This window comes from Passer montanus, unplaced genomic scaffold, assembly GCF_014805655.1.
Source record: "Passer montanus isolate IOZ18808 unplaced genomic scaffold, ASM1480565v1 scaffold40, whole genome shotgun sequence".
Classification (NCBI taxonomy): Eukaryota; Metazoa; Chordata; class Aves; order Passeriformes; family Passeridae; genus Passer; species Passer montanus.
Genome location: NW_024368819.1, coordinates 6,549,776 through 6,562,791, shown reverse-complemented (window position 1 = coordinate 6,562,791; position 13,016 = coordinate 6,549,776). Strand labels below are relative to the sequence as shown.

Below are 13,016 nucleotides of genomic sequence, written 5' to 3'. Positions count from 1 at the left end.
TACCAGTGCTCCTTTACTTGCTACTTAAAGTAGACCATGCTGGACAGATTTTATAGCTTCACATGGTGTCTCTAGTGCTACATTTACTACTACCTGAGGAAGAGTGTCATTTATTAACTTTTTTTTCTGAGTGCTTTAATGCCTTTTTTGAGATCAGCAGTTTTCCACAGCTGAAGTGCATGACTTCACTGAAAACTTGGAAAATATTCATGAAGGTGAAATGGTTTCAGTTGGATTATAAGAAAATTAACTAAAGCAAGGACTTGAGAAGCATACTTAAGTGTAACTCCTTGAGTGAATGTTGAAGATGATACTGTGTTTGCACTCAAAATGAAAGGATCTGCCTGTAGCCATACTCACTGAGAACTTACTTTTCAAGTGTCTTTAGAAGAGAAGCAGTTTTCCATGCTTTATCAGTATCTCTGTTTATATTTTCTAGTTTTCTTTCTTTGGGAAAGCTTACAGCTTTTTACACTGCAAATCAGAGGGGTGAGGTTTTTTTGTCAAAATCTTTCTTTTAAAATCATCGTTATGAAGGATATCTAACATTTCTTGTGGTCTGATCAGTTCATGCCACTGCAAGCAGTTGAATTGCAGATCATGTTCAGCCTAGTGAGGTGGAATCCTCCACATGTGTGGTGGAAGGCAGTTTCTTGCTGATACCAGCAAGGTTGTGACACCCTCACCCACTGTCTGTGAGGAAAAGGAGCACTTCCACAAAGGTTTCTGCCTGGGTCCTTTAGAACAGTAGACATCAAAGCTGTATATACTGAAAGTGTTACATTTGGACATCTTCTTACAAGGATTATCCTGCTTTGAAGGTATCTGTGACCTTTTCGTAATCTGTTCATGAAAGACTTCTCCAGGCAGACAGTCATAGTCTGTGTTTGAAGTAGGATGAATTGATGTACGTATTCCTACATGTCCCTGATTTAAGCTTATTAAATCTTACACTTTGATCATATTATTCCAAAGCAGTGTGATCCTCCCACAGCATATCAGTGATGTCCTTGTAACACAGATGCATGTTTTAAAGATGAGAATTAGGATGGGGAAGGACCTGCTGTTTCCTATTCCTTTTCAAATTAGGAAGAAACAGTTTTAAAAGATGAAGTATCTGTTAAAAGATAACATTGTCTTCTGTTTAAAATTTTTTTTTCATAAAAAATTTCTTTTGGTAGCTGCACAAATTATTATTAATGTGCTTCTCTGCTTTTACAGGTATATAATAAATAATAGCATGTGGGTTATATATTTGGAGTGTAACCAGGGATTATGATGGGTGTCAGACTGTTCACGGTGAAGAGATACTAAGACCACTTGATCTCTCCTGCCTTTTAATGTGGCTGTACTGTGAAGACTTGGAGGACCCCTGCTTTACATTGCTTAAAAATATTATCTGCAAAACAGATTTTTAGATTAAATATAGACTATTCACTGAAGTTTGCCTTTGGCTATTAGCAAAGAGGGCTGATGTTTGGCAGTAAGGAATTGTGGTAGGGTTCTGTATATTCTGTATATACTTGTGTGCATAAGTGCATGGAATGTTCATTTTTTTTGTCTATTGTACAAGATACTAGGGTGCTTAGTCATAAACCAAGAGGCTGGAGGCTAGTAGAAAGTTACAAATCCGGATCATGATCTTTTTTCATGAGGAAGAATAGAATTAAATTTCATAGCTTTTGCAAAGGGTCATTTTGACACCTCACCTAGAGGAGATGTGAGAAGCAAGACTAATTTAAGGTTAAGATTATCTTTCCTTTCCTCAGCTATAAACTCCTTATTGGAAAATGACAAACCTACACTTAACTTTTCGTGAAAGAGTGTTAAAGAGTTTCATAACTCCAAAATTAGCAAAGTCTTGAAGGCATAGATCAAATTCTAATAAAACATGAAATTCTAATAATTAACATATAGCCATGTATAAATAATGCTGAATTTGACATGGATCTGCTGTCATTGGCAAAAGATACCACTAACGCTTTTATTTTCTTTTGTTATTGTTGTATTCATTTCAGGTTCTTGGCTCAGTCTTTGCTTGAGAAGGACCCAGTACTTTTGAAATCCACTTTTAAATGAGGACAAAGAAATAAACACAGTGTTGATGATATGTATTAATTTATTTTACATGTATGTTTTTGTAGACCATGCAGATTTACTGGGACCTTGCCCAGAAGATGAAGCCATCAGTCCTGGGGATGAGTGTATGGATGCAGTTCTAGATGAATCACTTCTTGAAACCTGTCCCATTCAGTCTCCACTGCAAGTTTTTGCAGGCATGGGTGGATTGGCTCTTATTGCAGAGAGACTCCCTATGCTTTATCCTGATGTAATTCAACAAGTGAGTAGAAAAAATTAATGTTGGAAAACTTGCTGAGGGTATTGTGTTTGTTTGTTTAAGGACAGTATTTTCCTTGTATTTCTCTATAGTTCAGTTGAACTTCTCAGTTATGTGGGGAAGTTACTGTAAAACAGGCAAGTGTCAGAACCCACGACATTCCTCTGGCTGCCCTAGATGCCTCGAGCCCCTGGCAGGGGGCTCAGAGACCTTGGCACAGAGTCAAAGACACCTGTGGCTTTGATTTTAACCCACAGAGAAAATTACCAACTTTGTGTGATGATGTACAAGCCACGAGAGTTTAAGTAGAATGATAGTTAATTTGTCACAGTAGAAAAAGTAGAATTTTGGGGTTTTAGAATGGGGGTTCAGGAGGCAAGATGGAGGGATTTGGGCGTGCCCTGTCCTTCTTCCTTCTTCTTCTTAGCCTCCATCTTCTGTGTGATGCTGGCACTTTTAGATTGGTTCAGAGTAGAGACAGACTGTCTAACATAGGTCATAGGTATTGGAAAATTATTGTAAATAAAGTACACGTAGTTCTTAGTATAAAATGTTGACACCACCCCAAGGACAGTCAGTGTGCCACAAACCGACCTGCTAGACAGACTGCAGCGGGTCAGGGAAAGAATGTATTAGATAAGAGAAAATAAACAACCTTGAAAAGCAGAGCCAAGGAATCCCAACTCCTCCTTCGATCGCTGGGCTGGGGAAAAGAGACTTTCTAACACCTCAGGGACATCTCAACCACAGAGACTCCAAGAGGCAAGTGCATAACTCCACAGCTCTGTCCAGCTGTACTTCCCTTGTGTGCTTCCCTTTCTGTGTCACAGACTGCCTGAGTAGCCATGGCCTTGTGGGACCAAGGCAAGCTGCTTCTGGTAACTTAAAATATCTTGGAGGGTGCAGTAAAATAAAGTTACTGATGTGCTATAAAGGCATACTTGCTTATCACTTAATTGTTTGTTCAAGTGTGCCTCATAGATATTTTTGTGGCTAAGTGAAATTCAGTTCTCAAAACAGATGATATCATTTTATTATAATAAATAACAGTATCATTTTAATTATATTAATATTAAGAAATAATAGCTATATATTTGTTTACTTATAATATAGAGAATTCCACTGGATGCACTGATAGACATTTCAAAAGTGTCAGTAATGGCATTAGTGTGGAATTACTCCTTTGGGTACTGTTTTAACTACACACTGCTAAAAAGGGGAAAAAATAACCTGTGAATTATTTAGATTCTATTTGACTATATTTTTGAATTTTTTGGCTGACACTCCTAACAGGAAATAATATTTATTCCCTTTGAAACTTAATTAATCATGAATTAAGGGTATCATACCAAGGGTATGAATTAAGAGTATATTATTCAGTATCTTGACTATAAAATTATGACGACCATAGGAACCCTGTAGTGAGACTGGATAATTAATATGTATCCTTTCTAAATAGCTCTACAAAGGTCTTAGAGGTCTAGTACCAATGCAGTTCAAAAATTACAAGTTAAGGAAAAGTATTTACATAAACAGTTACTGTATTATGAATTCCAAGAGGGATAACGTGTACTCTGTATTGAAGAAAACTGATATATGGAATTCTGCAAGATACGAAAGGTAACTTCTGGCCATGAGAAATTTCATTCCTTTTTTCCTTCTTTTTCTACAGTCCTGGGAACTTACTGTTCTTAGCTTGAGATATATGTTTAGATTCAAATACTGAATAAGAATTCTGCAAACCATAAAAAAAATTAAATACAGTAATATCAAACAGACTGTTCAGAGTGAAGACTGATGATTTCTCCAGACCCTTAATTCTTTAATTTGACTTTTATATTTCTCCAAGTCACTGGAGAAATGTGAAGATAATTGGAATAAATGCAGTAAAACATGGCTTTGACTTTAAATTAGGAATTTGGTATTCTGGATAATTTCTGTAAAGGCTTTTCATATTAATCTTTTCCAGTTTAGATCAGTCTGGTAATAAGTACTAAAATTTTAAATATGATCAAATCAGTTTATCTGAATAGCATGAAAGCCTGAAACCTCTGTGACATTTAATTATGAGAGGGACCTCAGTGTCATAATTTCATTTAAATAGTTTGATTGTGTCTTGGGGCACTGTACAGCTATTACCCCCTTAAACTCTAATTCCCATCATAATGCTTGACTGCACAGTCCTCTGGTCATAAAACAGACTGTTCTGTTAGAGTATAATAGTAATAAAGCCTGCCAAATCCATCAAAAACTCAAAAGGATCACAAGTTGCTACACAACTGCTAAGATGCTGGAAGTTATTATTTGTTGTTAAAGTCATTATGATTAATTTTTCTTCTTTTTGCAATATGTAATTAAAAATTAAATACTTATGTTCACAGTGTTTAATGTTAAAAATAAAGGGCCATTTCTTATTTAACAGTATAGTACATAAATTAATCTTTTTATTTACTTCAGAGTAATTTGTGCCTCTTATGCCTCTGTGTTTAAGCAGCACACTTTAACTGAGGATTTTAGGTTGCCAAAATATGTTTGCTTGCTTGTGTAGGCACAGCTTTGTAGCACTGTATTGAAAATGCAACAAGTATGCCCTTTTGAGCCATTTAGCATGGTCCCTGTATCTACAAATGGTAGAGTATTTCATGTGACTTCTTTATTGTGTCCTACATTAAATTGCATGTCTTTTAGATCCTTACTATAATAGAATTATTGTTTAAGGTGTTTAACTAAATGACTACCAAATTTCTTTTTTGTTTCTGTTGGTTAAGGTGAGCACTCCAGTGGTTACATCAGCCACACAGGAAAAACAGAAGGACAGTGATCAGTTTGAATGGGTTACCATTGAACAATCAGGGGAATTGGTGTATGAAGCACCAGAAACAATTGCTGCAGAACCTCCACCGATCAAGTCAACAGTCCAGACTATGTCTCCCATACCTGCACATTCTTTGGCTGCCTTTGGTTTATTTCTCCGTCTCCCGGGCTATGCTGAGGTGCTGCTAAAAGAACGGAAACATGCTCAGTGTCTGTTGAGATTGGTGTTGGGAGTTACAGATGATGGTGAAGGAAGTATGTGCTGTAATTATTACCTTTCTTTGTAGACCACAGATAGATAATGTTACTTAAATTTATTTGCACTGTATTGCTTTTATCAGGAAGTTAGAATTGATTTGTGCAGAAATGTATTGCAGGCATCTTTGATAAACTCTTGTCTCTTAAATTCTGTCTGGCAAAGTTCTATCACAATAATCAGCACTCGAGTTCTCGTCTCATGTCAGAGTAATTGTAAAATAAGCACTGATAAAACCTACAATGATACTGTCAAAATGACTGCTTTCAGACAGAATGTCCTCAGTAGCTGGAAATGCTCAACTAATTGTGCAAACATCCTATAATTCTGCAGAAATGCAGAAAAATGCAGAAAAATATGGATAAGAGCAAAGCTACAAGAGATGTAGAGTAAACCATCTAATAATGTTCTAGAAAAGGAGAGTAAGATCTAAAGATTATGGTGATTAAATCGCCTAAACAGAATCTCTGCCTTGATGGTGTGAGTTCAGAGGGAGAAATCGGTTATTCTTTAAAGAATAAACAGACAAGCCAGGAAAAATATTGTTACAAATGAACCTGGAATTCTGCATAAGTTCTAATATTTTTGTTTTTTACTGTTTTGAAAAACTGGAGGAGTGTGTGTGAAATATGGTTTCACACGTTTAAAGCATTTCTTTTCACTGGGTCTTGTGTAGTGGTGCTCTTGAGCAGTGTCAGGTTTACAGTTGAACTTGGGTCTCACGGGTCTTTTCCAATCTACAAGATTCTGTGATTATGACTTTGAAAAGAGAGCTGGTTTTTCTAGACTGCAATTATCAGAAGTTAGTGTCTGTTTAGCACTCTGTAGACTGGTGTGCAACATGGACCTCATACGACCAGCTGGAAAACCAAGAATCTCATTTGCCCTCCCTTCTGCTTGTTTTTTTATTTCTCTAGTATTTAGGTTCGGGACAGCAGACAAGAATAAACTGGGCAATAAAAATTAAATCTAGCTGCTTAGACTCACCTAATCTGAGTGGTAAATAACTGAAGAACTGTGTGCAGTTTCTAGAGTAGTCCCAGTACCTTACTACTGCTGGCAATTTTTATATGCTTTTTTTTTTTCTTTTTTTTAATAAAGAGACCAGTTTCTAGAGTAGTCCCAGTCCCTTACTACTGCAGGCAATTTTTATATGCTTTTTTTTTCTTTTTTTAATAAAGAGACATTCAGAATTTGGGTTGCTTTCTTTTTTGTAGTAGTGTAGCTGTGTGTGCAGCCACTACTGCTATTGGAATATCATTCCAGAACATAATTTTCTTGATGGGTAGGGGTTTAGCTTTAGTTTTCTGTGTTTATTTGTATGCAGTTAGTTGCCGATAGCTCTTCTTTCTCCAATGCATTTGGTGACAGGAATTGCATTCCCCCGTAGCCTTAGTTTTAGCTCGGCTAAACAGCCAATATCTCTTTTCCATTTGCCAAACATCTGAATTCAACTCTACAAAATGTGTGTTCAGGTGTACACAGTAATCCACATGAGTTTTCTGTATAAACTATTGATAACTTCCTTTTTTGTTTGAAATGCAGCTTTTCACATGTGTAGAATCTCATTACTTTTTTGCATAATTTGAAGAGCTACAGTTATAAATCTGTGGCTTATAGATTAAAACATGGATTCAGTTGTCTGCAGAGATAAATAATGTGCAAATGTTTAGATTTTCCCTTTTTTGATTTGGTTATGCATGTAGTTATGGAATTCTATCAGATGGGCTTATTTTCCAGAAGTTTTTTATTTTATTTTTGAAGATCCCAGTCAGAGGACTTCGGATTTCTTCTTGTTACTGTCTTAGCAAAGAGTATCAGATAGATACGAATTATGTGGATGTATGTGTGTGTGTAGGTACATGTACACACAAATACAGACATATTTGTTTAAATCTCTGGATGTTGATATAGCTGATAAACTCTTAAGAATGAGGGAGAAAATAAAATGTTTAAATTAGGAAGCAAAAGTCTGGACAGAGTAGGCTATGTTAAAGTATTTTCACTGTTTGAAGCATCTCCAGTTGTCAGTTGTCTCTCTTTATATATGCTCTGGGGAAGGAATGTGAAATGTATTGTTACATACAAGAAAAAAATTTAGACAGTTTCCCATATCTCAGTGTGTTGCATTAATAGTTCACTCCATTATTTGAAGTATGGCTTTTAAAAGAAAATTTTTGCTCATAATGGAAAGGGGTGAAAATTTTAAAGAATTGTAGCACAAAATTCATACATGCAACTCATCTAATTAAAATTATGTTAGCATTTCACCATGGGTTCAACTTCAATAGAAAATTGATTTTTGTCAGTGCATTGATTCATACTTTGAATACAGAAGAGAATCCTACATATGATAAACTACTGCTGTTTGTCAGCTGAGCTGCTATTAGCTGATCACATGCATTCTTTATCTTGCTGTATTTGCAATGATTAAAAATATATATGTATTTTAAAAATTAATACAAACCAGTTTTCTCCCTGGAAATGGCAAATCAAATTTTTAAAATTTGATTCTTTACCAAATCTATTAATAAAATAAAGAAACATTCTTTCTTCTACACTCTCCTCATAATGAAATTTTTCTCGGAAGAGAAACATAGTAATAGATGGCTTTACTGTATGTGAATGCTTAAGTCCTTAGTAGATTTCTGTATGTTCATAAACTATTGCAGAGATTAACAGGCTGTACTGAACTATTGAAAGAAAATGTGAGTTTGATGTTTTACTTCTCCACCCAAGGTCATATCCTGCAGTCTCCTTCAGCAAACGTGCTCCCAACGCTGCCCTTCCACGTGCTGCGCAGTTTGTTCAGCACGACGCCGCTGACCACGGACGACGGAGTGCTGCTGAGGCGCATGGCGCTGGAGATCGGCGCCATCCATCTCATCCTGGCCTGCCTCTCTGCCCTGAGCCACCACGCACCCAGAGTGCCCAACTCAAGTCCCAACCAGGCAGAGGTAAGGTTACCCCCGCCTGGTTGTATCTTCTGCACAGGAAGTACCACCCAGAAGTACTAAGAGTTTTAATTAAAAAAAGAAAATAGTTTCATTGCTTTGATTGTAGCCTAATTTTAGCAGGCTTTAAAAATAATTGTGACATACCTGATTAGGTAATTGTCCCTGCGTGTTGCAAATAAGCATAGTAATCATGAAACCAGAGAAAGAAGGCTTGTCTTGAGGCATTAAGGTGTAATCAGTTTCTTTCACAGGTGCTTCTTTTTCAGGGCAGGAGAGGCATAGTGGTCAATGAATGGTGGTTTTTTAATACCCATTAGATGGTATGACCTCATTACCTTATTTAACATTCATCATCTAAACTCCTGGTTACAAACGATTTCCTTTCAAATACTTCACAAATATAAATGAGTTGTGAACATTAATAAATTAATGCATTGATTTACGTTATAATCTTTCTACTGATATTTAAATGAGATCTAAAGAGAAAAATTTTCCATAATACTCAAGATCCCAAATTAATCTCAGAAATTCAACTTTCTTCAATGTATTTCCAGTGTTATACCACCCTCTATTCAGAATATGTATATTTTGATTTTGTTTTTAGGACTGTAAGTTACCATTTCTGCATAAAGTACCAATTGTTTGTAAAAGTGTTTAGAAAAACCATTAATGACTTGCCCTCTTTAGCATTATTTTGGTAGAAGCTTGCATGAAACAGTTCCTGGTGGCTGAATGTGGATTAGTACTTGCAAAATATAGGGCTGTCCATATTTTAGCAGCTCTGATACTGATGAAGGGTTGAGCAAGCAAGAGATGAAGCTGTGCCTGAGAATAATTCACTTTAATGGCTAATGAAATGCAAGGGGAAGTTGAGAGATTCTACTTCTAATAGGGTATCAGGCTGCTGACACATTAACACCTTAGCATTTTTGCATGTTTGGAGAGAAAAGGCAACCATTAATTCTTACTTCTGCTTCAGTGCTACCATGACCCCTTAAATAGCTTGCTTTCTCATAATTCATGTCTATCAAGTGATAGATGGTAACTTGAAACTAGGGATCCATCAGGCCTGCACTGAGGCTTGTATTTCTGGGGCCAAGTTCTCCCTTAAGTGCTTTAATTCAGTGCTCATGGAAGTCCTCTTGAGTGTTAAAGGCACAACATGTTCATGAGTAATGTCTACATGAAAATAACCACACAGCTGTTTCGTCACCAAGACACATTGCATTCCCACTGTAAAAGATTGTCCAAGGCTACTGTCAGTATGATACTTCACAGGTCATAATTTCTTTTACCATTATAGTCTGTTCATACATTGTTTCTTCTCTTTCATATACAATCTTTAACAAAGTCACTGAAGAAGATGTGAACAGAAAATGAAACTTTTCAGAGCCATAAAACAAATACTGCTTGATGTGGTTTCCAGCTAATTATGACCAAGTAATTAAAGTAGCAAGTCACTTTTGTTTAGGATGCTGAATATGCAAATAGGAAAACATCAGTTAAAAAATGCTTATCAAGAGTTTTTTCTGCATCCTTTTCACCAATGACCTGCTTAAATTCAAAAATTAGTGTAAATACTTCCACACTACTTCACGAGGGCTAAGCATTGTAATATCAGAGTTATGTTGCTAAATTCACTGAGGCACACCACTGGTAAAAGCTGTTTTAGCTGTTACCAAGCACTGTTGGAAAAATGTGCTCTTAGAAAATTTTAAGGAAGACTGACTCCCTTGCTCTTAACCTAGGGAGGAGGTAATGTGTATTTTAGTGACTCACAGATCATGTGTCAGAGCCATACATGTAACTTACTCCTCTTGTTATTTTGGAGCATTTATTCAAAATCAATAAGTACTTGAGCATCGTAATATTTCAATTCTGTTCTCTTGATAACATTTCCACTCCCATCCCCTTCATCTCGTTGTGTTATTAGACTTGACTAGGTTCTAAACAGCAGTAATTACAGAGCTGTGATGTTTAGAATGATATTGATTAAGTAGCGTTCTAATACCTCTCATCATTTAAGTAGTGATAGTATCTTAAAAGAGAATAATAAAGGGCTTGCAGTACTGGTCAAAATGAAGAACTACTTTCAACAGACCTGTACCAGAACTCTGTATTTGTGGCAGTCTTTCCTATGGAAAGCTTTGAATTTCACTGGATCCCGATGATATCTTTAGAAAGTTAATAAAATGGGATTACATTATTTTGCATAACAAAGGCTTTTTAAAGATAGCGCTACTAAGATTAAATCATTAAATAAATATAATAATTATTATTTTCTCTTTTTTTTTCCTTTTTTTTTTTTTTTTATTTTAGCCACAGGTGTCAAGTACACACAATACTGCATCAACAGAAGAACAGCAGTTGTACTGGGCTAAGGGTACAGGATTTGGAACAGGCTCTACAGCTTCAGGATGGGATGTTGAACAAGCCTTGACTAAGCAAAGACTAGAAGAAGAGCATGTGACCTGCCTTCTACAGGTGTGCAATTATGAAATTTTGATTAATGAGAGGCATTTAAAGCATGGATAATAAAACTGGAGTTTTGTCAGTCGCACAGTAGAGTAATTACAATATTTTGGGCAAAAATTATTTACAGACAACTTAATGTCCTAATAGAAAATTATATAGATCATATTTTGAGCAAGGCTGTTTTCAGATGTCACTAGGCTGCTGCATAGAAGACCTGGTTATGAGTTCTGAAAAGAAACTTCAGAACTTATGTGCCAAACAGTGTTACCTATTAATTTCTTGCATACTTTTCACTCTACTTTAACGAAATGCCTGTAGTTAATACTGGTGTTCATGAATATGTTATGTCAATATAACAAAATCTCTCATACATACTAGAAAATCTTGAGTATGTCAGTTACATGACAATAGTAGTTCTTCAGTAAACATCTAGATCTTAGTAAAATTCTGATATCTTCTAAATACCTAGGAGAAGGATCCTGCATAGTCAGGCTTTTCAGTCCATTACGAGATCCAGCCAGTCCCTGTTATCTTGGATCAATGTAGGGAATATGAGATTGTATCTGGTCAAAAATCAAAATTTTAATTCACAGAATCCTGAGTTCAAAAGCACTAACTAACCTACTGGGGTTTAGAGCACAAAGGGGATGAAATTTTGAAAACGCCCACACCCTGATGAAGATACCATTTTGATGATCAGTTATTTTAGCCACTATGGATTACATGGCACAATCGTCATATCCCTTGCAAAAGTACAATAAATAAAATCTGAAAACATTTTTCCATGCAAGAAAGAGGAAAATCACCTAAGTTACTCTCAGCAAAGCTTCCAGGCAGTATTTTGTATTCTGCCAGGGAGAGGTTTGGCTATAGTCATGAATTAAGGAGGCATTTGCTAAGGGCACTCAGCAGCTGAAGGAAGTAGCATTTTTCTGAACATGTCAGTCAGTTGTATAGCAGACTTCCCTGCTCTAGAAAGGTCTAGAGTAATTCTGTTGTACAGATTGCTAGTAAGATGTTGCAGCAAAATACCATGGATAAGGGGGTTAGAACAAAGAGGGTGAACGAAAGAAAAAAGAGGCTGAAAAGGTGAATAGAGTCCCTAGGACTGAAAGCTAAGAGTACAGCTGCACAAATCAGAGCCATGGAAACCCTTATGTCTGCAACACCCAGTGAGGGCCTGTGAACTCAGGCACAGGCACCCTTGGGACAGGTGGGTGTGCAGTCGGGAGGTGCCTTCCCACCTCTGCTCTTTGTTTACTCACATAAGGGCCGTGCTCATGAGTAATTGTTCCTCCAGGTAACTCTTGTGCTCAGATGTGTTTCATCTGAAAACCCTGAAGTCCCATCCCAAAGGAAGTTACAAAAATACCTGAAGCATTTGCAGTTGTAAAAAAGAAAAGTCCTGCCACTGGTTGTTGTACTTGGTGTTCTAAAGTGAAAAGGACTGGTCAGCTGCAGGTCTCAGTGGTCTGAGCTGGCAAACTCTTGCTTTGAGTAACTCCAGCAGGTTTGTCAAAATTCATATTAATTGATCTCCTGGAATAATTCAGAATTATAACAGTTACTTAATTTCATCATTAGCCAAAGTTTGAATAATCTAATAACTGTGTAGAAATTCTTCTTGGCCTGCTGAAATAAATACCAGAACTGAATTCACAAAACAGATAGTGAAGTGTTAGGGCATCTATCTTAAGGAAAATCAAAGTTATTTGGACTGAAATAAATCAGTTTTGATTAAGTACTTTGGTGTATTTCAGGTTCTTGCCAGTTACATAAATCCTGCAGGGAGTACATCAAATGAAGAGACTCAAACAAGCCATGAGGGGAGAGGCCAAAACAGCAGCGCTCTTCCATCCATTCTCCTGGAGCTGCTCAGCCAGTCCTGTCTCATCCCAGCCATGTCGTCGTACCTGCGCAACGACTCAGGTAACGTGTCCTTGCCTCCTCCAACATCAAAGCTTGCTTGCTTCTGTCAAATCAGTTTTTGCAAAACAACAGGTGGTTCTTGTTTCAGTACATATGCCAGTTTAGAATTTTACTAATGGGACATTCACTTGAGCCTTAGAAAACAAAACAGAATCATGAGAATCATGAGACAGAATCTCGTTGAAATTCTCACATTTGTTGCAATAGCTCTTTAAAATTGAAGTTCAATTCTTCAGCTGTTGAAACT

At 36.6% G+C, this 13,016-nt stretch overlaps 1 protein-coding gene across 6 annotated transcripts in view; it reads left to right on the top strand.

Annotated features, from left to right (window-relative positions):
- Positions 1–13,016, top strand: part of BIRC6 (baculoviral IAP repeat containing 6) — a 174,457-nt gene that overhangs the window by 112,691 nt on the left and 48,750 nt on the right. For all 6 annotated transcript variants that reach the window (XM_039718798.1, XM_039718795.1, XM_039718797.1 and 3 more), the window contains 5 exons: positions 2,145–2,341; positions 5,107–5,407; positions 8,148–8,365; positions 10,685–10,849; positions 12,601–12,769. In XM_039718798.1, coding sequence (XP_039574732.1) covers positions 2,145–2,341; positions 5,107–5,407; positions 8,148–8,365; positions 10,685–10,849; positions 12,601–12,769 — 1,050 coding nt within the window. The remainder of the gene's footprint in view (positions 1–2,144; positions 2,342–5,106; positions 5,408–8,147; positions 8,366–10,684; positions 10,850–12,600; positions 12,770–13,016) is intronic.